This window comes from Amorphotheca resinae (assembly GCF_003019875.1).
Source record: "Amorphotheca resinae ATCC 22711 unplaced genomic scaffold M430scaffold_2, whole genome shotgun sequence".
In the NCBI taxonomy this organism is placed as follows: Eukaryota; Fungi; Ascomycota; class Leotiomycetes; order Helotiales; family Amorphothecaceae; genus Amorphotheca; species Amorphotheca resinae.
Genome location: NW_020194472.1, coordinates 25,153 through 49,762, shown reverse-complemented (window position 1 = coordinate 49,762; position 24,610 = coordinate 25,153). Strand labels below are relative to the sequence as shown.

The window sequence follows — 24,610 nt, the reverse complement described above, 5'->3', positions numbered from 1 at the left end:
CAGCCAATTTTCCCGCAGATTCCTGCACCTTCCGTCACCCACCAATGCACCCATGGACTCTGGAGCGATCTGCCCTGTTCGACAGAAGATCTCGTCAAAAACCTATGCCGACGGAAGATCCCGCATACAGCTTTCACGCTGAGAAACAGTGTAATGTACGTACATGTTAACGTACATGTCGCGAACTGGTCAGTCAACCAATCAGTCAAAGTCAATCGATCAATACTAGAAAAGAGAGGCCGTTAAGATTATGAGCGGCAGTGAACGAGCATATATACTGCACAAAATTACTAATTCCAGAAGTGCAGAGCCGACGGTTACATCCAAGGACGGCCACCACGCACATGGGGAGGGGTTTGATAGCCCTGGGACGCATAGGAGCTCCTATTGGCGAGGTGTGAACAAGCAAGCCACGCCGATCAGTCCCTGAGCTGTCATTTCATGGCCGGTTTTTAGCACGTAATCTTATTGTAAGTTCATTCTTGCTCGCTCTCCTTCACCTATCGCGCCGCGTTCTCATATCCAGGGTGCGGAAGTCGGAAGCCATTGGAAGGCCTGCACTTCTAGACCGACATTTGAAAAGCCTCTTTCCTTTCTACTTGCATGCATGCTTCAATAACCTACAGTTGCATAAATCAATAATTTTCTTCTTCCTCCCACCTCAGGACGCCAGAGACCTGAACACCAAAACCACACGGGAGTCTTCTGACACCGGACGCAAAAATGGCTGCCGCTACAGGAGAAAGACTGTACTGGAAAGCCCTCATCGGAGGCAGTTTGGGCTTCGTGACCTTCGGATGGGATGCGGGTGTGCTGGGCGGTGTTCTCCTCACGGATGAATTCCAGAGTGCGATGGGAGTAAGAGACAGTTCTGCGCCTGCGAAGCAATCCGCCAGCTGATAGTTGACAGTATCCCGACACCACCACCACTTCTATGATAACTTCAGTCTTCCTGTTGGCATCATGGCTGGGCTGCATGATTATTGCTGCCTTTGGCATGCTTCTGGGAAGGCGAACTTGGATCCTGATCGGTTGTGGCGTGCAGGTGGTCGGCACCATTATCTCTGCCTCAAGTTACAGCTCTGGTCAATTGATCGCGGGCAGAGTTTTAATTGTAAGCTACTGCATCCTACCCGTTTCCTGGGAACACAGTGCTGATTGATTGCCTAGGGCGTCGGGAATGGCTTCATGACTTCCATGGTCCCCATCTACGTAGCTGAGATGGCGGTCGTTACCAACAGGCGTGGACAGGGAGTCAACATGATGATTGCAGCCGCTAGTCTTGGCACAGCGCTCGCATACTGGGTGTAAGAGAAGCGCATCCTGCCCCATGACATCTACTTATGACTCGCAGTGATTTCGGCATGGTCTTCGCCAAAACCCAAGCCGTGTGGAGATTCCCCGTGGCGTTCCAAGTATTCTGGGCCTTTGCTACTGTAGCAGTCCTGTACTCTAATCCAGACACCCCGCGTTGGTTCTACGCCAAAGGCCGTACCGCCGAGGCCGATTCCATCCTCGAGCGCCTCTACGGCAAGTCAATCACTGACAGCAAAGTCCAGCAAGCCAAGCTCGATATCTTGGCCTCTTTAGAGCTTGAGAGGACGGAGGCCGCTAGTCTGCGTATCCAGGATTTCATCTGGGATACCTCCGCGATGCAGAGCGCGAGACGTATCCGCACCGGCATGATCCTGGTTGGCATGGCATACTTGATGGGTATCGATATGATCTTCTACTACACGTCGACCATCTTCGAAGTCTACATTGGCCTCAAGGCCCTGACCGCCTCTGGCCTAGCCGCAGCCGCCACCACCGTCCTCGCCATCACCAACTACATGGGTGTCTACTGGATGGAGAAGTTCAGCCGCCGCACATGGCTCATCGTCGGTGCCGTCAGCCAAACGGTTTTCATGGCTTCTTTCACAGGCTTGCTCTCCACTCCCGGCCCCGCAACTGGGGCCGCGGCCGCCGCCATGCTGTTTTGCTGGATTGCTGTTTTTGGTCCCACGTGGGGTCCCGTCACTGTCAGTGCTTTTCACCTGCTTGTTGCTGAACTTGTGTGCGGCATAGTGTAGAGCCGCTTGCTAACTGTCCCGTAGTATGTCTACTCTAGCGAGATCATGCCCCTGCGCTACCGCCACGTGGGCTTCGCACTCAGCGTCTCTTGTCAGTGGGTCATGGCGTTCGTCACCGTGTTCGCGGGGCCGATTGCTATAGCCGATCCCTCAGTGGGGTGGAAGACCTGGATCTGGTTCTTGGTTTTTAACGTCATCGCAATTCCCTACGGTATGGTCCCCTGCCCCATCGAGCAAATCGACGAACGCTCTCAGTGCTGACGAGACCTACAGTCTACTTTTTCTGCCCGGAAACCCGTGGCCGTTCACTTGAGGAGATCGACCTCATTTTTATTTCCGACAGCCTGCGGGGCACCGAGTCAGCAAAGGTCCTGGAGCATACCGAAGACCGCGTGGCGGTGGAAAATATGGCCGAGACAAAAGATTCGGGAAGCGACAACGCGGCGAGTGCGGATGAAAAGAGCTCACCTGTGTAGTTTGCTTCATTGCACCATTCAGCAGTTCGCTCGCTTTGGCGACGTGTAGTGGAAAGATACGACCTTTTAGGTGTACTCTGTGTAGTCTCTTACCCGTGTAAATAACAGTACTAATCATAATATATGGAGGGCAGGATTAGTTGTCGGATGATGTCAAATTGTCAATTGCCAACTTCTAAAGAGTGGAGATCAGGCCTAGGCGTAGAGTCTTTTGAATCAAGATCCGTTTACGCCAAAGGTGTGGCGTTGATAGAAACCTGCATGATTGTCTCAAAGCATTTGGCTAAATACTGGCTGAGCTGGTGCGACAAGACAACCTTTACAGCTCGCTCTCCCACCCTTTAAGGCATCGTACGATCGCTAGCATTTCCTTGTCATAGACCTGGTAGTTCCATTCTGCTGGAGCATTCTTCCTCGAGTAAAACAAGGGCTAGCACTCCGTTTTGATCATGCTATATTAGGGCACCCCTAGTGCTCTAAGTAGATGTATTGGTTTCCGCGACTGTCTGTTTTTCTGGGTCAGACTGTGCCAATATCGGTGTAGTCACAAACACGTTCTTTATCCGTACGAAGGCCTGTTCAGACTCATCTGTCCATCCGGCGCCCGCGCTACCAGACGCCGGCATTCGGCCACCGCAACCATGGCCCGGAATTGTCGCTCCGAATTCGCGCTGATGGCGGTGATCTATTTTGGACATCGTAAACAGCTGGAAGAGGTACCCGGAGAAATCGTGACGCGGCTATTATTATCGGAACATACTTGGCAGGAGCTCGGGAGAGAGAATCTAGATATGAGCAGATTGATCTCTGTAGAGAACACTGTACGAAGGTTCCTTGATTGACTTCAAAAGGGAGGTTGAAGTTGAGATAGATTAATGGTGTTGTTGGAATAAGGTAAGAGAAGCGCCGGTCTTCCAGAGAAAGTTAGCCTGAGGGTGGTTCCAGTAGCGTAGCTGCTAAATTTCAGCACCCACACCCCGACGATGACCACCACCAACCAACAACGCTGCAACAAAAGCATTATGCGGTAGACTCCTCTTCCCCTCTACTCTCCTTTACAATACCACAAGAGTGGAACCATCTTTGTCGCTCTTACATTGACTACTCATGTTCTATCAGTACAGGGGTTAGAGAAGGGACTGTTTGGAAAGGGCTTGAAAGGGGCTAGGGAACGACATCTTTAGCGACCAGGGAGGGTCGACAGCCGGTATGTGACGGCGATGTTAATGGCGATAGTAAATAGGTAACAGTACCTAGATTGAGGTACGGATTACAAGCAGAATAAAGTACTACTACTCACCGCCTATATTTACAACAGCCGACACATTAGGTAGGGAAAGTGGGGGTGCCGCATAACAATTGGGGGGGTGCCGCATAACAATTGGGGGGGTGCCGTGTATCACAAGCCGTTGTGAGTCAACATCAAGAAATATATTAACTTCTGCCAGTCTACTTCTCGCGGATCAATTCCTTCAATCAACAATCTGCACGCTGATTGCCTGCTGGGGACTATCGAGCCATGGCGGTACTTACAACGCGCAGTGGTGGCGCATTCGACCGCACACCCTTCGAGGCACTAGTTAAACGTCGACTGTTCTACACTCCGTCTTTCGAAATATACAGAACTGCGAGCGGTTTCGTGGGAGACACTAAGGGACTTTTTGATTATGGCCCCCCGGGCTGTGCACTGCAGGCGAATATAGTGGATACCTGGAGGAAGCACTTCGTGCTGGAGGAGAATATGTTGGAGGTCGATTGCACTGTTCTTACGCCAGAAGAGGTATTCAAGACCAGCGGACATGTGGACAAATTCTCGGATTGGATGTGCAAAGATTCCAAGAACGGCGATTATTTGCGGGCAGATCACCTCATTGAGAATGTCCTGGAGGCCAGATTGAAGGGGGACAAGGCTGCTCGGGGCGTATCGACAGAAGAAGACAAAGAGAAGGATAATGACCCCGCCAATGCAAAGAAAAAGAAGCGTGCCGTGAAGGATGTGAAGGTGGTCAAGTTGGATGATGACGTTGCTAGGGAGTATGAGGAGATTCTTGCGCGGGTAAGCCATCTCAACTCGACCGTCGATTTGTTTAGTGCGCAGGCTAATTGGTCAATCTCAGATTGATAACTACGATGGAACAGAACTGGGACAGCTCATAAAGAAGCACGATATACGAAACCCAGACGGGAATAACGAAGTCCTTCCACCCGTTCCATTCAACCTAATGTTCAAAACGTCGATTGGTCCTAGCAGTGGTTCCATAGGCTATCTCCGACCTGAAACAGCACAAGGTCAATTCGTCAACTTCAAGAAACTTCTAGAGTTCAATCAAGGCACTATGCCATTCGCTTCTGCATCGATCGGCAAGTCATATCGAAACGAAATTTCGCCGCGAACTGGCCTTCTGCGGGTACGAGAGTTTCTCATGGCCGAAGTGGAACATTTCGTCGATCCAGAGGGCGGTAAAAAGCATGTAAGGTTCGACGAAGTAGAAAATATGGAAGTTCTACTCCTCGACCGGCATACACAACTGGCTGGCAACACCGAAACCAAGGTCATGACTATTGGCGACGCGGTCAAGTCTAAAGTAATAGACAACGAAACACTAGGCTATTTCGTAGGCAGAATACACATGTTCCTCGAGAAGATCGGCGTCGATATGAAAAAACTACGATTCCGCCAACACATGGCCAACGAAATGGCCCACTACGCTGCTGACTGTTGGGATGCGGAGCTCCTGACGAGCTACGGCTGGATTGAGTGCGTAGGATGTGCAGATCGTAGCGCCTACGACTTGTCAGTCCATTCTAAGCGAACCGGAGAAGCTTTGGTCGTTAGAGAGGCGCGAGAGCATCCACTGAAGATAGAAGAATGGCAGGTGGACATAGACAAAAAGAAGCTAGGCCCGAAGTTTAGAAAAGGCGCCAAGGCAGTGGAAGAAGCTATAGAAGCTGTCACGCAGCAGCAACGAGAGACCTTCCATGAGATTCTAAAGAAAGACGGGGTCATTACCATAGATGTGCCTGGTCTTCCCGAAGGGAAGGCGGATCTTGACAAGAGCCTAATTGACATCGTACGGCGGACCAGAGTCGAAAATACTAGAGATTATACCCCAAACGTCATCGAACCATCATTTGGAATTGGTCGGATACTCTACTGTCTCTTGGAACATACATACTGGCATCGTCCGGGAGACGTAGCTCGTGGGGTCAGTATCTCTCCTCTCCTCCGACCCTTGTGCTGTCATATCCCCTTCATTTTCGAATCATACCAAAGAGCGCTGCTACAGAAGACACTTTAATGATAGGAGATGCTCATCTAGCCGAGGATCAACATGGGACAACGGCTAACTACCTCTAGGTTCTTTCAATACCTCCATTGGTTGCTCCAACCAAAGTACTCCTAGTTCCTTTATCAAGATCGCCGGAATTCAAGCCATATGTGAAGAAGCTCTCATCACGTCTTCGCACCCTTGGCATCTCTCATAACGTGGATGATTCATCAGCAAGTATTGGCAAGCGATATTCTCGAAACGATGAACTCGGCACCCCGTTTGGCATCACCGTGGATTTCGACACAGTAAAAGATGAGACCATCACACTACGGGAAAGAGATACTACCAAACAAGTACGAGCATCAGTCGATGATGTACTAGGAGCCGTGGTGAATTTGGTAAATGGCACTGAGATTTGGGCGGATGTAGTCAAGAGATTGCCGGAGTTCGTGGGGCAAAGTGAGGATGAATAGCCAGGCTATTGGTTTCGTTAAGTAATACAGAACATCTGAGTCTCGTCCTATAAAATAGTGTTTGAGTTCGTTTTTTGTACAGGACTTGCCCTAGAGATGTCTTCGAGCCTTCTCTCCGCCAACTAGGCCAGTACCTGACCACCGGTAACTTGTCCAACGTGTGCATAATGCAACGCGTACGTGTCGTTATTTCCATTGTATGCCGAGGTCAAGATCTTCCATGATTGTGCCAGGAACAGATTCCGTGAACAAGTAGCCCCTTTACCACGCAGCTTTAGAAGTGGTCACGCTACACTAATATCTGATGGTAGTCAAGCTTAATAATGTAACAAAATAATGTGACAAATTGAGTTAGATTCAACAGTACTAAATTAACTACTAAACAGAGTAAGAGGCAGCTATATATAAGTAATAGGAGTATCTTAGTGTTATAGATTTAGGGCCTACCTAAAGCGCGATCCTTCCGTAAGGTACTAATGCTGTGGTGCGATAGCTCGCTCGACAGGCGCGAATAGGCGTTATGAGGATAAGGGGAATTTGACGTCAAAGCTCCTTGTCCCGCAAGCGGCAAGAGCGGAGCCCTCTGGCGGACGACATTAATATCGTGTTACTTGTCAGTACTACAAGAAGGCCTCGGAGTTGTCGAATCGACGGCTGTCTCTGGGCTATCAAGCAGGCCAGCGCCTAGCTCTGCACGTTCGATGCGAAGAGAATTGTTGTAGCCAGCGAGGGACGATGCGAGATTTTTATACCCGCGAAAGAGGCGGCCGGCCGGTGGGCGCGCCTTGCCTGGTGATAGTGAGTTGTGAGAGGACAAGAAACTTTGCAAAGGTGGCTACAATGCCTCATAGCAGGCGGAAACGTATCACTATTCGGTTAAGACGAGCTGGCAAAGTCTTGTTCGATGTGTAAATTGAATCCTAGTCGTTTGACACCTAGTGACCCAGACGATGTGCTACTACGTAAAGCAGGACGAATATGAGGACGTCCGAATTATAATCCCCTCATTTCAAAAGCCAAGCGTCTTTCACCAGTCCGACTTGAGTTGTCTTTGACAAGCAGCGCAGAGCTTGCCATTCACATATCAGGGGCAGCTACGAAGGTTTAGCTCTCCATCAGATCCCTAACCTGTAATCGAGCTTGATACCACCGTATTCTTTGTATATGAGCTATCAACAGTTGATTCCCAGCAAACTGGACCGTTGGTGTGCCGTGATAGCTATTCGTAATGGGAATGGTTATTGGGGACCTATGGGCTGCTCATGGGGATCTTACTTTGTCATTTGCTCAAGGTCGGTGGGTAGTTGCCCTTCTTTATTTTCTCTTGCTGAAGGGTAACTGATACGTTTGCTCAAAATCTAAAGGAGGTTAAAGCAATCTGGCTTTCTTAATGATATATTCCTTAGATAAGATCCTATGCAAATCCAAAATGGAGAAGGTCTCAACAGCCATGCAAACGAGTACCAAGCGCCCAAAGTAAAATGCAAAACTCCATACTCCGCTCCTGTAATGCCTCCCGAGTGTTTACTAAGTACTTCCATTACTTTTATAACTTCAAGTTAATCACACCTTCCCTCCTTTGTCAGCGGCCTTCTTCGCCGCAGGTGTGACTGCAGGTGTGGCTGCAGGCTTTGCGGTCGCAGTTCCTCCCGCAGTGTTCCTCCCCGTACTTGCGTCAGGAATCATGGCCACGGGGCGGGTATCGTCTGGCAAGGTCACTGGGGGGTTGGGGTTCTCGTAGACCACTTTAGCTGTAACGTCGGAGCTCTCACTCTGCGCCGCTGATTTATGACATATCTTAGTCTATCATTTCTTGGAAGTAGAAGTTGAAGCATAATTCTTGAACTCACTTGGAGAAGCCTTCGTCGCCGAGCTGGTGACCTTTGAAGCAGCTACTGCCTGATGGGCTGGTGGTGGTGCGGGACTAGCATCAATGCCGGTTGCCATGATTATAAGCAGAGCAGCGCAACTGAGGAATTTCATTGCAGTCGGAAGGGATACGGAAACGTTTGGGAAGGATTGCTAAGGAGCGATTGTTGAGTTATGTGACGTGGATGATGACGAGACTCAATGTACTGTATATGTCTGTACAATGTTCAAGATGTCTTTCGAACTGGATGCGACTTTCATCGTTCTTATGTCTGTGGTGTCCGCCTCAAAGTTCACAGGAACAGCAACTTTTTCGAACTATCTTCGCAAATCCTTTCTCTCGAAACAATCTGGGTAGGATCTCATCCTCGAGCGGTCAAGTTCGCATTCCTCATCCCCTAGTCTACGCTAGCAGGCAAGGCATTCCCTACATTCCCTATAACTACTTTCTTTCTGAGCTAGCCTTAGCATGAACTACGGAGTTGCGAGGTCGGTGAGACCGTGAGACGAGGCGCAGAGAAGAACAACACGAAAGTGAGCTTACCTTAGGTAAGCGCAACAAGAAAACTGGAGGAGGATTACCCTAATTGCAAGGCTGAAGTACCTTACCCATGAGCAGGAAGCGAGCTAAAAGAAATGTAGACTGCGATTGATCTATTACCCGCGCGCGGTTCCTCTGTGTGCCTTGATTAAGGTAAGTATCGTATAGTAGTTCGCTCGACAGTCACGATGAGGCTGGGGTCTTTTGAGGCTGGGCCCGCTCGGGTGTATCCCATGTGCTGGGGCTAAATTTCATCCCGTAGGACCGCCTCCATTGGTGTGTGGCTTGATGTTATGCGTTCGACAAGATTGTTGTCACTAGGAAACCCCGAGACTCTGTGTCCAGTGGTCTTTTCCCTAAACATGACCCCAGCTTAATCTACAATTCAGGGCTTTTTCTTCAGTTTTACAGTGACCTGCACCACAGAAGTCTAGCGAGGATGATGAAACATTTCACAAATATAAGTTGTAAGTAAAGTGAGAACGAAGACTGTATTCGATTTTGTCTTCTTTCAAGAACTGTAATCACTATCATCTTGTCAATACTACGCATAACAGTATGTGGGACGCGGCCAGCGGCTACCTAGGTGATAAACAACATCTGGGTACGCTCTCTCAATCTCCCTGCCGCCCTGCGCCCAGCCCATCAAATCGTTATACATAATAACATTTTCGTGCGGCTTTCCGGTTTCCAAAATATGTTCATGAACCTCCTTTGCAGTAGTACGTTCAATGAGCACTTGCTCCTTGGGCCTCGTCGGCCATTCCGACATAATCAGCGTTACACATTCTTTATTGCCTTCCTTGCTCCCCCATGCCTTCGCAAAGAAATTCGGACCCTCTCGTAGAACAAGCCAGTTCAGCCAACAGCTCCCTATTCCGAACTCATTGCCAGAGATCCAGTCCGAAGTCTCTATCCTCGGGTCCTCAAACACACGATCTCTGAAAACAGCTGCCAGGTAGTTGTGTAGCAAGTAGTAATTGTATATCTCGGTAAATGACAGGGCGCTTATGTATTTTGTCTGCTCGTTTTTGACGGCCGTCTCGAGCTCCCGCACGAGTGGCATTCCACGGGTCAAAGAACTGATTCGTCTGGGTACATCCCTTGGATTGAGGCCAGTCCTCTCAAAGACGACTTGATGTGCTATATCAGACAATCTCCACAAGATACTCCATCCAGAATTAACGCGGCCTCTAATGGAGTCGCCTTGTGCTTCGTTTGTTCCGATATTTCCGAACCCACCAAAATCTAGGTCTTCCTGTAGATTTTCGAGGGCAACATCTGTGAGCCACCGGGTTGTTCGAACTCTATAATCAAGGAGAAAGAGAGACTGGAGCTCTGAATCAAAGCCGTCCTCGAGCTGGAACGAGGCTACTTCATCTGCCGTAAATGAGTGGAGCTTGATGTCGGTGGAGATAGAATGTCCATAGGTGTCAATCAACTCGCGCATCGCTTTCTGGGTCAGCCGGAGTGACTTGAGTGTTGATACATCACAAAAGCTGATGATGTCGAGAAGGGTTTGCGAGGGGAGTGGTAGTCCAGACATTCTGCGAGCGGACGATTGCTGGAAGCCTAGATTGAATGGAAGAGATTGAAGGAGGTACGAGATGCAAGAGTTCGGACTCGAGGACTCAGGGCAAGAACCACGTCTATCGGTTCGAGTGGATCGCCGGGCTGTGCAACACCTCACCATACAGGACACCTAATCTAGGATCAACTCTTGAGTGACCGTGCCAGGTACTTAAGCTTACATATGCCACGCCGCACGTTTTCCCGTTCTAATCACCAGCCCCTTGTCCGCTTAGAGCCCACCAGCCCCATTCCCTGCCCCTTCGCCAAGCTTAATTTCAGCCGCCCCGGCTCTATTCTGGGATACACGTGATCGTATGGATCAGGACTAGCCTCCTATGCTTACCTCTTCCCTCCTTTCTTGATCTTACCTACACTTAGCTACTTTACCTAGGAAGATAACTAGACACCTCATTATAGCCACGATTTCGTGAGAACTAAGGTAGTTGGAAACAGACGCTCCTAATCCTGTCGCCCCTGTTCATGTCGTCGGCTGGGCCGTAATCCGGAGTCATTCCACTAGGTTGCCGTTCTCCAGCCTCTCTCCGACTTGCCCTGTAAGTCTTGGCCTCGTTCCATAGTCGACAGAGCAACACTGCTATGACCGTGCAACAGTATGGCTGGAAGATCCTTTACAATACGCTTCCTTATCCCGTATTCCCTTTCACTATTGTTCCCTGAGGACTGCCAAAAGGATCAGACCCAGCTTCCTCTTGAGCCTCGCTTTGAGGAGGAAGTAGTTGAGAAAGAAAGGGAAGATGGGGCATAGCTTCCTTCGACATCTGGTTTAGAATATGGAAACCCGCAAACATTGATATAAAAGCACACACTATGCTGCTCTTTCTCTTCTATCATCACCCACTTTCATCTTCACTTCAGCGTTTCAGCTTTCTGAGCATAGTATCGCCACATAAATATTCATATTGATCTTCTACCTTCCTTATACTCTTCCTTCAACCCTTCTCAAGTCGATTTGTCTCTGCCACGTCTATAACAAATCCCAGAATTTTCAAGATGGGTGCGCCAATGACTTGGCTACTTCGTCTCTTTGCACTCCTTGGTCTGCTTTCCTTGTCGTTGGCCCATCCTCTTACAGCCATATCCACAACCGATGATATATTCATCAGAAACATTGATCAGCCATCCAACGACACTACCCTAGATACCCCAGATGACGGGTTCCATCTGGATAAACGTGGCATCGCAAAGTACAGTACGGAAGAGCAGAAAGCTCTCCGGACTTTGGCAAGTGGAATAGACGAGCTCCTCGATGATGGCGACGTTGTGTTCTTCGTTGGCAATAGCGGCTCGTAAGTCTTACACGTACATTTTTCAATCCTGCAAAAAGTAATATTTTAAATCAGCTACTTGATCAATCCATTTGACACCACCAAATATCACATGAAGGCTATCCCAAACAGTAAAGCCAAGAAGTACGGTACACCCGGCTACATACCAACCAGAAAAGGCTTAGAGCGGTACTGGGAAAAGATCGTGGGGCCAACCTTGCTCGAAAAGCAAATCGAGCGCATTATCCTAGTCGATCACTCTGGATCCGGGCAGTCCGTAGATGGCTTTCGCCGCAGCTTGCTTGACGCATGCCAGATCGGCGTAGAAAAATCGCACGGAGCAGCAAATGGACTAAAGGCCAGGCAACAGCTTTCGGAATTCCCGATGTACCTTGTTAACGTCATCGATGCGAGCCGTGCAGACAGAAGCAGGCCCGTCATAGATCCCAAGACAGTACCTGTCCTCGCCAAGCTGACCACAGGAGGCAGGAACCTCGTCAATGTAATGGTTGGAGGCGAGAGGCACCCAAGGGTGCAGCCTGAGTACCCGCCTACAAAGTGGGATATTGCAGCTAAGGACTGCGCCTCGGCCCAAGAGAAAGCGGATGCTAAGGCCATGAGAGATGATATTATCAACTGGAACAAGAACCATGGAGGGCTCATTGGAAGTCCAGTAGCTCCATCCTCTAATAAGAAGACGAAGAAGCCTCTGCCAAAGGGGCTTAAGAAGTTGATGTTGTGGACGTTGACTTAAGTATGCCGAAATTGTGTGGTATAGACTATGCTGAAATCTTGGAGTTTGGACGAACCAGAATCTATGGCACTTGGAGTTGGTTTATTTGGCTTATTGAGTTTTATCGGTCGGTGAAAAAGGTAAAAGCTGCAGTTTGTTTACATGTCTATGAGCGCTCTCTTTAGTATACATAGCTGCTAGCTACATAGCTACCTTATACAATATAAGCAATTGTATCTATCAAGGCTGTGATAGCTCTTTTGTTACAAACTACTGCGCTCTTTGTTCTATTTAGATGAACATGCCTACATGTTAGCATGTGACGGTTGTGATCACTGAGACACATGATTGGGTCAATTGGAGTGTAGCTCCCTGCAAGCTTTGATTCGTTTCTATGAACAGAGCTTTATTTGTTTTTGCCCCCTGCAAACGACTAGGGAGGAGGCTGTTGAAGAGGTCTGTAGTCCGAAGTAATCTCGTTTCTTCACAGCCAACGGGCTCCCAAACTCTAATCAAGTGGTGAGAGGCGCAAACACCCTCCATCAACTTAATCTAAGTTCTAACACTTAGCAATTGCAACTATATTGGTCAGACCAACAAATATGCTCCTAAAATTCTTGCGGAACCTGCAACTTTCTTCTCGCTTACCAAAAAGTTGCAAGACTCATTATCTTAGGGAATTGAATGGGTAAGGGTACTGAAGTTCAAGCACAAGGACTCCTTGCTCGCACTATACCCATGGAAACCACCTGCAAATCGTACTTCTAATTCACATTCTTGTTTGGCAGACTCCCTACATCATCCAGAATTGACAATTTACCTGCTGAGCTGCTCTTTCTGTCCTCCTCTAGTCATGACCATCTGCTATCATCAACTATGGCTCTCTCTTTTTTGGATTCTGGCGCCTTTGCAGCCCAAAGTATGGCTATTATGCCGTACAACGGCTTGCAGACACTAATCTTTTCATCTGACTTGAGTACCACTTGTGATGCATCCCTGAATACTTCTATCGGCTGTCCAGAAGACATCATCCAAGTAACCACCTATGGCATCCAAGCGGCCGGTAAGTCAACTCTTTCAGGCATATCATGGCCGATGTGACCTACAATTTCAGGTTGGAGGACGTCTTCTCTGGCTAGCCTCTGCACTTCAGCATGCGAGGCGTCATTAGCAGAGCTAGCGACAGCAGTTGAGGCTGGGTGTGGTTCCGCCATGGTAACAATTAACACCCAGAATATCACGTTCTCTTCCCGGATAGATTACATATATCATAAAGTTGATCTGATCTGTTTGGCAGACACTGATACATCAGACTTATGCTCAGATGTTGAAAGACGTGCGTTACCCACCTAGACCTCTAATGCTTTCTTGCTGATTCGGTAGGCAGTTGGAATATCACCGAAATGGTTCCGAATGAGGCAGCAACCTGGCTTAACAACACGTATAAGTGTTGTTTCAATGGACAAAGTTTCTATTAGGGGTATGTCGTAGACGAGAATAACACTTGCTACAGTCCATTTGACCTGGAGTGGTCGGACGCAACAGGTGCGGCTGGATCAACTCAACTCGCAGCTCTGGACTACTACATCGAGCGTGGTGATCCAATAGATGATGATAACTATGGGTAGCCACTTCAAGTAGAATTTGACGAGTATCCTCTCGAGATCCAATATCTTCTTGTTTCTTGTAAGTTTTGCCTAGCTTCTTCTTTACGTTCATTAGCTAAGTTAAACAGACAGACCTTCGAGTATGGACTTGAGAACAAGTGGGGCGTTATGTGGAGAATTTAAGCCCTCTTGATTTTGTTCGTAGTGCTGATCTCGAGGAGCAATATCATAGCTCAGGTTTAGGATAACATCATTGCGGCAGTGTATGGAATCACAACCCCAACCCCCCGAGTTTTATGCTTGGAACCCTGCTAAGGGAGCTTGTGCGAACTTATGGCCAGGGTATTATTACTGTATCGGCATGTAAAGGCCACGGGCGTAAAGTCTGATTTGTACTCCATTGTGCTTTGGGGTGTCTTGTCTCGGACATAATCTAATATGTTAACTTAAAGCAATCCTGTTCCAAATCTCCTCTGCATCTCGTGCCCAATCCTCCTGCCTGAAATTATCTGGCCAGCCGTACTCCTCTATGAGTACCTTCTTCACCTGCTCGCGCTGCCGATCCAGTTAGTCAATCCTGCGTCGCGGAATTAGGTACTTACATCTTCATGGCCCATGTTATAGCCGTAGAACTCTTTGTGCCACCTCGAGGGCCCGGAAGGTATCAGCTCTAATGACCGGACCCTGTCAATTAGATGCCTGAAGTAAGACGGTGCGTCCTGCGGGTGGCAATTTCTGTAATGCCTCGGCTCTTCCGGTCTCTCAAGCACCGTACCTTCAGGGTTGTCGAAGTCTGGACCAGAATTGTTTTCTAGTACCCTCACCGTATCTGTAGATTTCCATCAGCTCACGAGGGAAGTAGGAGTATTAGCGGCACCATACTTGCTTTCGTATCCAGCACCAAAATCATCCCATCTCTCAAACAATGCGACAGCGCGACATCATGGCTCAGCAGATAGTTCAACCTCACTCCCTCAACCCCATCATTCTCCGGGTCACGACTCTCGACGATATCGTCGCCACGCAAAAATGAATATCCCCTAGAGCCAGGGAATAGATGGCAGCCATACGCGCTTGCTTCTTCGTTAAACCCCTCGAGCTTCTGAACATCTTCGTACAGTCCATCAATGTACGGTATTCTCTTCATAAGTGAAATGACCGCAACGTCGATGTTAAGTGATTTGCAGAGTTTCTCGTTGATATTGTGCACGGTGCCCGGAGGAGGATAGATGATCTGAGAGGGTCGAAGGTAGGCCAGTGAAACGAGGAGTGAGTAGAACTCGTTGATTAGAGAGACGATGATTTCCTCGTTGTAGAGCGTGCCTGTAGGCGACGGGAAGGGCGAACTTGGTAGTGAGGGTGAGGGCGAGCGAGGGGGTCGAGGTGAAGGTTGGTAGGCCAGTTGTTGGAGCATCTTGGTGAGTACGATTACGAAAATGCCTATAATAGCTGCAAAGAGGATCACTCCTAACGATTTCAACATCTTGAATCTTGAAACTGTTGCTGTAAGAGGGAGTAAAGTCAAGAGCTGTAGTTAAAATTCGTGCTGATGTTAGTATAACCTTACTATTCCTTCGCCCCGCCCCGCTAAGACATTACTAGCGCTAGTATAGGGGTCTCGCTTACCCTAGACTGTATACCTTCCATTAGTACCTAGGTACTGTAGCGATGGGAAATGGTCACATGATATTACTACTATTTAATAGGGTTTGCTTAGCTATATATCCCTATAGTAGTAGCACTTTTATTCTTAGAAATACAACCTACTAATAAACAGACTCCTAACACTTATTATATAGCGACCTAGGGAAGATTAGTAAAAATTAGTTTATCTTATTAAAGTTAGCGTTATTAGTATAATTATTTAAGTATAAGAAGAAGGGCTTAGTTTATAAAGAACTAGTATCGAGAATTAAGGTAATTTTTAAGGATCGACTAGTAGTATAGTCGTACTTTCCTACTTATTAGTAATTACAGATTACTTATTACATTTCTCTTATTATTTAGTCTTTTTTTTCTCTTACTTTTTAAGTATTATTAATGTCTAATCTGTTTAAACCTACTTTAAATTTTCTAAGATCTCTTTCTCTAAAGGAAAAGGGATTATTAACAAGTATTATAAAAGTATTAGAATTAAGCTAATTAAGACTAATAAAGAAAGAGATCGACTATTTAGTTATAAAAGTAGTAAAGCTATTAATAAGGATATTAACTACTTTACTATTAGTAACTCTTATTATAGTACTAGCTAAGTATTAAACTATTATAATGTCGATCCCTTAACTAACCTTTAGAAAAACAAAGGGAAAAGATATAAGTAAATACATTAAGGCGATTAAATACTATATAGACATATATAAGAGAGAGAAGAAGACTAGAAGGATAAAAGTAGTCTTTAGATATAGGCTAACTAGTTAAGTAGTAGTATAGTATAAGAGTTAACTAAAGACTATAAGGGTAGACTAGAAAGTATTAAAGAAAGAGTTTAAGACAAAATTTATAGTAGATAAGAAAGTAGACTTTAACTAATAATTCTTACTATAGTAATAAATCTATAACCTTAAGTAAGATAATAAGGAGACTAAAGTATAGTATTTACGACAAATTAAAAAATTAAGTAAAAAATGTCTAGTATTATTAGTATTAGAGGTCGTTAGACAAACATTAAGTAGGCTAAAGAACGTAGAACTTTAGTACTATATATAGAGCTATCTTTTTTAGGTAAAGAAGATTAATAAGAATAAGTAGCTAGTTAAGGATACTAAATTTAAAGATATATATTTAGCGTTTATTATAGCTATAAGGCTAATTAAGAAGCTAAATCCTTTAGAAATTAATAAAGAAGAGCTAATTAAGGAAACTATAGTCTCTTAGAATTAAATTAACTTTAAGCTATATTAATTATTAAAGAAGAGTCTAGAAAAGCCTAAACTATTAAAGACTACGGCTTTACTACTCTTATACTATCCTTCTAATCCTTTTTTATTAACTATACTATTTTAGTAGTAGAGATTAACTTTCTATATAAGTACTTGTTATAACTGTTTAGGTTAAGGTTATATAGTATTAACGTGTCTATAGACTAGGGTTACAGAATCCTAGTATTATAAGAACAGGTAGAAGGTTAATATAATAAGAACTTAAAGAACAGGATATATAGTACTACTTATAAGACAGTAGATAGCTATATATATAGTTATAAGAGAACTATAAGAGGTCGTATAGAATTAGACGTCTTATTAATTTAACTATCTGGCTTAACAGCCTACTTAACCCTTAGCATTAGAATTATTAAAGCTAGTAGCTAAGAGGTTATTAAAAGAATTCCTTACTATAGCTATAATACTCTACTATAAGCGACTAATACACGGCTATAGTACTAATATAGTACTAAAAGCCGTATAAGCGCTACTTTTAGGTATCTTATTAATACCTGTTATACTAGTAATCTATTCTATAAATAACTAGCGTACTTCTAATTAAACTTAGCTATATACTTAACTAAGAGGAAATAAGAGTAAGGGGTAAGAGGATAAGTAGACTCCTTTACTAACATTATAAACGCTAACTATAGTAGGTCTCTTATAGACTAGACCTTACGTTTAGCTATATGTATCCTAAGAAATTAATCTAACATTAAGAGTTAAAGATCTAAAAGATATTAAGGCTAATAAGTTATAAACTATACTAGATTACTAGCTATAAAGGTATTAGTATACTCTTTAACTACTAGCTATACTACCTCTTTTATCCTTATAACCTAACTATACTAAGCTAGGCCTAAAGAAATCTATCTTAATTAAGCTATTAGATAAGGTAGCGCTTATAAGATTTAATGTTAGAGAGTTTCTTTATAATACTAATATTACTCTTAAATTCGGCTAACTACTTAACTAGTTACTATAGATCTAAGCCTAACTAGTATAATACCTCTAAGCTAAAGTATTAAGTAGACGTAGTTAGTATAAGAATCTTAATATAATAGTAGTTATAAATAGACCTCTACCTTAGGTTATAGACAATAGGCTAGTTAATGTACTAGAAATATAATGTCTTTATATAAATACTTATATAGATAGCTAGAAGTTTGTATAAGCTCTAGTTAATAAGAGAGCTATAGTAAAGCTAATCCCTTCTTAGGTAGTATAGTAGCTAGGCTTAAAGGTCTATTAATTAGATATAAGATAGTATATAATAGTCGTAAATAGTTAGAAAATCGCTATTACTAAATATATAAACCTAAAGGTAATAGTAAAAGGTATTAGAACGTTTCTTTACGCTTTTATTATAAGTATTAACGATTCTTATAACATCTTACTATCTAGACACTAGATAGCTCTAGTTAGAGCTATTAAGGATTATAAGAAGAGAACTCTATATATATAAGGACAAAGCGGCCTAATTATAGATGTACTAGTATTAATAGCTTTAACTTCTTATATTACTATTAATTAGTAGAAGTTAAAGGCGACAGGTAATACTACTCTAGTTAAGGACTCTAATAACACTAATAACAATAATAATACTAGCTCTAATAAAGATACTAAGAAGGATATAAATTAGCTACTATAAGAGGTTAAGACGTTTAACTAAGTAGTATATTAGGTAGGAAAAGGTATATATTAGTAAGAGAGTAGACTCTTTACTAGTATAGTAATACGTCTACTTATATTAACCTTATATCTGTTTATTTAAATCCTAACTATATTAATATTATTATATATACATTATTATCTATTAGATAAGCTCTAGAGAATTAAGATCTAAACACGCTATTTTTATTATAACTACCTTTATATAGCTATCTAACCTTAACAAATCGACTTATCTTATAAAGAGTAGTATCTAGCTTTCTAGTTAATAAAAGGCTTATACTTAGACTAATGTTAAACACTTTATAATAGTATATTAACAAATATTTTAATAAGATTAGAATTAATATTAGTAATATTATAAATATAAAGGACAAAATAGTAAAGACTAAGAGATTACTATATATATAAAAGGATTACTTTATAATATAAATATAAGATGTAAAAGCTACTAACTTAATTAAACATATTATTAACCTTATCTTAGGTATAATACTAATAGTTAATAAACCTAAGTAATATACCTAATAAGAAAGAGAATTTATAGTAAAGGTATTTCTTAAGATAGAGAAAGCTAGAATCTTAGTAAGAGGATTAAGCCTATAAGGTATAAAGACTCTATTTTTACTAAAGAAAAAGGGATCTAACTAATTTTAAGTAGTCTATAACTTTGTCTTTATTAATACTTTAACTATTAAACTAGTCTACTTTATATATAGTATTAAAGAGGTCTTAGATACCTTAGTTAAGCCTAAGTTTATAGTGTTTTTCTTATTAGATATAACAAATAGTTATTAGGCTATACTAATAAGACTAGGTAATAAATATAAGGTAGTAATAATAGTACTAAATAACTAATATCTATTTAGGTAAATAGGTTAAGGATTAAAGGGTACGCCTTATACTTATAGCTAGTTTACTAATTTAGTTTTTAGACTACTTCTTAATACTAACACTTATTCTACGATACCTATATTAATCTAGGACTATAGTAATGTTAGGTTTATACTGTTTATAGATAATTATAGTAGTAGTAACATCTTTCTTTATTAAATACCTATACTAGGTACTATAAGAGTTTAATCTAAGTTTTAGTATATATATAGTTCTATAAGAAGAAAAGAAAATAAAACCCTCTTACTAAGGTACTATTATATTACTAGTCCTTTTGTTATGTCCTTATCTCTTTTATATAAGCCTATAGATATTACTATAGATATAGTATACCTTATATATACTAGACTACTTTTAGTACTCTACTTTATTCTTAGATTAGAAATAAGAAAATAATAACTACTTATAGTTACTTTAGTTCTTACTTAAGGGTTACTCTTTATTTATCTATATACTATTCTTTTAACTCTTAAGATAAAAAATTCTAATCTTATAAGCCTTCTTCTTTTTTTATATTATAAATTACTTTTATAACTACTTTAAGTACTAGTTTTGTACACGTATTAGGCGTAGCCTTTATTTACTAGCTAAGACGTTATATAGGCTTGTCTTAATATAGGCTTAGAGCTGTCTTAATTATTGTCTTAATTATTGTTCTATACTAAATCTAGTTTAGTTCTTATTACCTGTTTAGTTACTTACTAGTAAGAGGTCTTTATTATGTTCTATATAAATATCTTACCTCTCTATCTTTCTCTTTACTAATTTACTTATAACCTTTTCCTCTTTTTTATTTACTTTTAAACTCCTTTTTTTAAAACTAAAATCCTAAAGTAACCTTAATATCTCTTAATCGTCCTTTTCTTTAAGATACCTTATACTACCTTTACTATAACCTTATAAAAGTAAGGACACAACTACTCTCTTTTACTTTACTAGTCTACTAGTAAGTATATCTATACTAGTAAGCCTTCTTAGGCTAGTTCCTTTATAGTAAAGACATATAATAATTTAGCTAATAATTAGTCTATCCTTATATAATCTAACGCTTATATCTTAAGTAGATTTAATAATAATAATAATATTAATAATAATAACCTTTTTACTCTTTCTTAAGGTAAGTCTAAGATATTTTTACCTAGCTCTCTTATAATGTTTAGTACTTATAGATCTACCTCTAGAGAGCTAAAAGAAGGTTTTATCTAGATTAGTCTAGATACTTTATTAAAGGTTTATATATTCCTTATTATTAGTACTCCTTATTACTTACTTATAGACTAACACTCTTACCTTATGTAGTTAAAGCCTACTAAGCGGCCTATATCTGTAGCTAACCTACGTCCTTCTTTACCTTTTGCCCTTACTAAGTAAGAAAAAGAAAAAGAAAGGACGCTAGCTAAGCTAGGATTAAGAGTAGTACTAGAGAAAGTAGTAGCCTAGCTAAAGTTAAAGCTAAAGCTAAAGCTAAAGACGATAATAATAGTAATAAAGATAGTAGTATAGACGATAATAATAGTAATAACTAAGATAAAGATAAAGATAAAGTAAAAGAAGAAGAAAAAGAAAGGCCTAGCTAAGGGTATATATACTTATAGAACTAAGGCTCTACTACTTTCTTAAGATAAGTAAGTAATTATTCATATAAAGGGATAAAGAACGGTCGTTTACGCCCTCTACTACTCTAAAAACTCAAAAATAAACGATAGAATCGAAATCAGTACCTTCGGATACCCCCCGGAGTGCTAGTAGACTATAGGCGAGCCTATAGTAACGGATAGTAGGTGTGCTAGACTTGAATAGAGCTAACACTACCTACTCGCGGGTAGGAGCTAGTACTCTCTTACCCTGACTAAGAGCTGTAGTAAGGAGCCGGAGAGTAGTAGGAGTAACAGGGACAATAAGACAGAGAAAATCATACAAAGGATCAAAGCCTACGTAATACTAGGCAAGAAGGAAGAGGCGTCGCGTCTCCTACGCGACCTTATTACTATAACGACAACAGTAGTAGAGACAAGAGCTACAAACACGACGACCCTCTTACACACCCCCGGGTCCCTCTCTAATAATAACCTAGTGACGATCAGACAACTAAGAACAATGTTAGAAGAGGCCTTCTAGAGGCTAGTAACGATAGCGGCCCCTTAGGCTACCTACGTATTAGTAGCGAGCTAGCGCCTGACAAGAGTCTAGGTTATACTAGAGAGGCGGATTAAGGAGCTAAGGATTAGGGTAGACAGACAGACAGAGGACCTAGTACGTTATAGCGTTATTAAGGTAGTAATAGTAGCTAATATAGCGATAAGGGGCGCTAAGGTAGTAGCGACCCGCCGGCTACCTAGTAACGACACTATCCTTACGTTTAAAGAGGCTATACTAAAGAACGTAATCTAAGATTAAGGCTAGGTATAGAGGGCGTTTAGGCCTACGGCCTAGCTTTACGAGAGTAAGTTTGCTATAATTACGAAGGGCCTGCCGGTAGAACAGATTACACAGGTAGAGCTAAGAGCGTTACTAGTAGAGATCTAAGCCTACGCGCCGTATGTTATAAAGGTTAAAGTTAAACCTGTTAGGGCCCTTATAGTAAAGTTTATAATAGTAGTACTATACCTCTAGAGCGCTAACATAGCGACGCGCCTGTACGAACAGGGGTTAATCTAGCAAGCCTAGATCTTTAACTACAAGCCGTATTCGGCCGACCTACGAATCTAAAGATACTTCTAGTACTACTAGTTCGGCTACATTAGGCGGTTCTATAAGAACCAGGCCTAGTACGGCTACTACACAAGAGCGGCGTACCCCTAGGGTAAAGAGGAGTGCCCCTAACTTAACAGTAGAAAGAGATACGTTAACTATAGCGGACTACACGCGGCGTAGGACTGTTAGTGTCCTAAGGCCTTTAAGGTAAAGGAGTAGGCATATGCTATATATTAATAGAGGCCTAGACAGTTCGAGGTGTCTAAGAGCAGCTTTACTAGCCAGGTACCTAGCGTTACGCTAGCGTCCTTATAAGATAGCGACAATAGCTACTAGATCGTAGTACATAAGAGACTACAGACAGGTAACAGTAAGAAGCCTATAGTAAAGACTCCGGCAAGGTAAGGGCGCCCTCCTATCAGGGCACTAGACACTATAACGGTCTAGAGCCACGACATCACGGAGATGTTAAGCCAGGAGGCTAACTAAGGGTCTAGCGACCCCTTTGTAACGTAGGAATCGCAGATCCTAGACTCTTAGTAATAAAATTAACGATAGTATACTAGAACACTATAAGAAGGAACGGCCTTGCCTTAATAGTACTTTACGATAGCTGTAAAGTCGACGTTATAGTAATTTAGGAGCCGTAGTACAATACTTAGACAAAGACAGTCTACTGCCTAGTGTAGGCAAAGTACCGGCAGGTCTATAAGGGCGAAGGTAGAGTAGCTATCTACGTCTACAAGTAGTACCTACCTTTTACCTAGGTAGTAGAGACGGGTGTCGACTAGTGTTACGTTACTCTATAGAGAGTCACTATCTAGTTAATATACTCGCCGATTCCTAACTCCCTAGGCTAGGCTAGTCTTCTCTAGCGGCTCGCTAGGAAGGACCTAGAGGGGCCATAGATCGTTATAGGTAACATAAACCTTCATCACCTGCTCTAAGACAGAGCCGGTAGGACTACCCCTAAATTAGAGACCCTTCTCCGTCTGGCCTGTAGGTAGTAGCTCTCGCTACGCACACCCTAGAGGGAGCTAACACGATAGTGACATAACGAACAAGACTTAACGATTAACTACGCGTAGGTTACGGCAACGCTCTAGTGTACCTATTAAGGTAACCTAGAGTATAAGGGATCCGACTACTGTGCCTAGCTAATTAAGGTTATTACCTAAGTAGAGGATCGCTAAGAGAGAGCTGTAAAGGTACTAGGATAGAGCTAGACCCTAATAGACAGAGAACTAGTAACGATTAAGGCTAGGAGGCTCTGCCTCCCTTTAGAGCCGCTAGACATACCTTATAAGGTTGACGAGGCAGTTGACTTGCTTACCTCTTAGCTCGTACACATTACAGACATATCTACCCTAAGGAGGAAGGTTAACTAAGGGCGTACTAAGCCCTAGTAGAATAGCGAGGTCCTTAAGGCTGTCTAGTAAGTACGGGTAGCGCGCCGTTAATACGCCGCCGCCCTGACTAAGCTCTACTAGCGCGACCTCTAGTAGGCTAGCACCTATTAACTCTGTATAATACAAGACGCAAAAACTAAGAGCTAGCGCGGCGCCCTTACCGCTACCTTAAAGGACTAACGGAAACTATAGAGTCTTAAGAGGTAGGCCAGGCTCTATAGCTATGTGCCCCTAGAACCGGCCTTACTCCTGCCTTTTTAGGGCGCCGACAGAGAGGTACTAGCTACGAGCTACTATAACAAAGTAATAGTGTTAGGCCGACAGTTCTTTCTGGAATCGATAGCTAATCTTAGTAACGTTGTTCTAGACCTCTAGGACAAGTAGTACTAATAGTTCACTATTAACGACACTATAACAGAGGCAGATATTACTAACGTTCTCTAAAAGACAGGTGCCTAGAAGGCGCTAGGCCCTAACCTACTACCTACCGGCTTCTTTAAGGCATACAGGCGCCCCCTAGCCAAGCTCCTTATAGTAATAGTAACTACAAGCCTCTGGCTAGGGCACTTCCCCGTACAGTTTAAAGTAGTAAAGGTAGTAGTACTACATAAGCCCGGAAAGACCCTCGAGTAGTAACAAACCGCTAGGGCCTACAGGCTGATATTACTCTTAAACGCGATAGGTAAAGTAATCGAGTCAGTAATTAGCCGGCGTTTTACTAAAGCTATAGAGTCGTAAGGGCTCCTCCCGGAAACGCAGATAAGGAACCGGCTATAGTACTTAACAGACCTTGTAGTTAAAATGATAGTTAACACTACGTATATAGCGTAGAGCTATAAGGCTATAGCGTCCCTCCTTTAACTTAACATTAAAGGCGCCTTTAATACAGTAAACTATATACGCCTTCTCTATACTCTCTAGTACCTAGGGTTCCTTATGTAGGCCGTATAGTAGGTGCGTAGCTTCCTTACTAATCGGACGGCTAGTCTCTTCTTTAATAAGGAGGTGGCGCTGCCTTAAGAAGTTACTGTAAGGGTACTGTAAGGTTTGTCCTTCTCTCTTATCCTCTTCCTCCTTTATACTACTAGCTTATACACGCTACTATAGGGTTATACAGGCC

General features: G+C 43.0%; 9 protein-coding genes across 9 annotated transcripts; 5 read left to right on the top strand and 4 right to left on the bottom strand.

Annotated features, from left to right (window-relative positions):
• Window positions 1-176: 176 nt before the first annotated feature.
• M430DRAFT_196720 (hypothetical protein) lies at window positions 177-494 on the bottom strand. Its single transcript, XM_024864122.1, has one exon. It carries the CDS (start codon window positions 374-376, stop codon window positions 212-214), a length of 165 nt encoding a protein of 54 aa, XP_024723550.1. The 5' UTR covers window positions 377-494; the 3' UTR covers window positions 177-211.
• On the top strand, window positions 463-2,832 carry M430DRAFT_55809 (hypothetical protein). Its single transcript, XM_024868563.1, has 6 exons — window positions 463-858; window positions 911-1,114; window positions 1,171-1,307; window positions 1,355-2,021; window positions 2,097-2,283; window positions 2,346-2,832. The coding sequence occupies exons 1-6, from the start codon at window positions 724-726 to the stop codon at window positions 2,546-2,548; spliced, it is 1,533 nt and encodes a 510-aa protein (XP_024723549.1). The 5' UTR covers window positions 463-723; the 3' UTR covers window positions 2,549-2,832.
• A 1,105-nt stretch (window positions 2,833-3,937) lies between these two features.
• M430DRAFT_63600 (hypothetical protein) lies at window positions 3,938-6,489 on the top strand. Its single transcript, XM_024869068.1, has 4 exons — window positions 3,938-3,944; window positions 3,997-4,604; window positions 4,666-5,754; window positions 5,907-6,489. Exons 2-4 carry the CDS (start codon window positions 4,068-4,070, stop codon window positions 6,291-6,293), a joined length of 2,013 nt encoding a protein of 670 aa, XP_024723548.1. The 5' UTR covers window positions 3,938-3,944; window positions 3,997-4,067; the 3' UTR covers window positions 6,294-6,489.
• A 1,182-nt stretch (window positions 6,490-7,671) lies between these two features.
• On the bottom strand, window positions 7,672-8,355 carry M430DRAFT_55807 (hypothetical protein). Its single transcript, XM_024868562.1, has 2 exons — window positions 8,144-8,355; window positions 7,672-8,074 (listed from the first exon to the last, which is right to left on the bottom strand). Exons 1-2 carry the CDS (start codon window positions 8,274-8,276, stop codon window positions 7,857-7,859), a joined length of 351 nt encoding a protein of 116 aa, XP_024723547.1. The 5' UTR covers window positions 8,277-8,355; the 3' UTR covers window positions 7,672-7,856.
• An 892-nt stretch (window positions 8,356-9,247) lies between these two features.
• M430DRAFT_39114 (hypothetical protein) lies at window positions 9,248-10,402 on the bottom strand (the record flags this gene model as incomplete). Its single annotated transcript, XM_024867295.1, has 1 exon — window positions 9,248-10,402. Exon 1 carries the CDS (start codon window positions 10,394-10,396, stop codon window positions 9,248-9,250), a length of 1,149 nt encoding a protein of 382 aa, XP_024723546.1. The 5' UTR covers window positions 10,397-10,402.
• Window positions 10,403-11,158: 756 nt separating this feature from the next.
• M430DRAFT_272374 (hypothetical protein) lies at window positions 11,159-12,492 on the top strand. Its single transcript, XM_024865556.1, has 2 exons — window positions 11,159-11,582; window positions 11,637-12,492. The coding sequence occupies exons 1-2, from the start codon at window positions 11,287-11,289 to the stop codon at window positions 12,313-12,315; spliced, it is 975 nt and encodes a 324-aa protein (XP_024723545.1). The 5' UTR covers window positions 11,159-11,286; the 3' UTR covers window positions 12,316-12,492.
• Window positions 12,493-13,170: 678 nt separating this feature from the next.
• Window positions 13,171-13,922, top strand: M430DRAFT_15700 (hypothetical protein; the record flags this gene model as incomplete). The annotated part of the gene is made up of 4 exons (XM_024863306.1): window positions 13,171-13,357; window positions 13,409-13,630; window positions 13,678-13,735; window positions 13,808-13,922. 4 exons carry the CDS (start codon window positions 13,171-13,173, stop codon window positions 13,920-13,922), a joined length of 582 nt encoding a protein of 193 aa, XP_024723544.1.
• A 420-nt stretch (window positions 13,923-14,342) lies between these two features.
• M430DRAFT_55804 (hypothetical protein) lies at window positions 14,343-15,407 on the bottom strand (the record flags this gene model as incomplete). Its single annotated transcript, XM_024868561.1, has 3 exons — window positions 14,784-15,407; window positions 14,504-14,730; window positions 14,343-14,456 (listed from the first exon to the last, which is right to left on the bottom strand). The coding sequence occupies exons 1-3, from the start codon at window positions 15,382-15,384 to the stop codon at window positions 14,343-14,345; spliced, it is 942 nt and encodes a 313-aa protein (XP_024723543.1). The 5' UTR covers window positions 15,385-15,407.
• An 8,542-nt stretch (window positions 15,408-23,949) lies between these two features.
• M430DRAFT_96530 (hypothetical protein) lies at window positions 23,950-24,228 on the top strand (the record flags this gene model as incomplete). The annotated part of the gene is given in 2 exon segments (XM_024869969.1): window positions 23,950-24,119; window positions 24,138-24,228. Coding segments are annotated over 2 exon segments (261 nt in total), but the record flags the coding sequence as incomplete, so codon positions are not given.
• Between the last annotated feature and the right edge of the window lie 382 nt (window positions 24,229-24,610).

What these genes read in the sequence shown, in the direction of transcription:
- M430DRAFT_196720 (XM_024864122.1), bottom strand. Translation starts at nt 376, where the DNA reads ATGCGTCCCAGGGCTATCAAACCCCTCCCCATGTGCGTGGTGGCCGTC.
- M430DRAFT_55809 (XM_024868563.1), top strand. Translation starts at nt 724, where the DNA reads ATGGCTGCCGCTACAGGAGAAAGACTGTACTGGAAAGCCCTCATCGGA. An exon ending in TCGCGGGCAGAGTTTTAATT is followed by an intron (nt 1,115 to 1,170) that starts GTAAGCTACTGC and finishes TTGATTGCCTAG; the next exon opens with GGCGTCGGGAATGGCTTCAT. An exon ending in ACAGCGCTCGCATACTGGGT is followed by an intron (nt 1,308 to 1,354) that starts GTAAGAGAAGCG and finishes TATGACTCGCAG; the next exon opens with TGATTTCGGCATGGTCTTCG.
- M430DRAFT_63600 (XM_024869068.1), top strand. Translation starts at nt 4,068, where the DNA reads ATGGCGGTACTTACAACGCGCAGTGGTGGCGCATTCGACCGCACACCC. An exon ending in ATGAGGAGATTCTTGCGCGG is followed by an intron (nt 4,605 to 4,665) that starts GTAAGCCATCTC and finishes GGTCAATCTCAG; the next exon opens with ATTGATAACTACGATGGAAC. An exon ending in CGGGAGACGTAGCTCGTGGG is followed by an intron (nt 5,755 to 5,906) that starts GTCAGTATCTCT and finishes AACTACCTCTAG; the next exon opens with GTTCTTTCAATACCTCCATT.
- M430DRAFT_55807 (XM_024868562.1), bottom strand. Translation starts at nt 8,276, where the DNA reads ATGAAATTCCTCAGTTGCGCTGCTCTGCTTATAATCATGGCAACCGGC. An exon ending in GGCGACGAAGGCTTCTCCAA is followed by an intron (nt 8,075 to 8,143) that starts GTGAGTTCAAGA and finishes GTCATAAATCAG; the next exon opens with CGGCGCAGAGTGAGAGCTCC.
- M430DRAFT_272374 (XM_024865556.1), top strand. Translation starts at nt 11,287, where the DNA reads ATGGGTGCGCCAATGACTTGGCTACTTCGTCTCTTTGCACTCCTTGGT. An exon ending in TTCGTTGGCAATAGCGGCTC is followed by an intron (nt 11,583 to 11,636) that starts GTAAGTCTTACA and finishes ATTTTAAATCAG; the next exon opens with CTACTTGATCAATCCATTTG.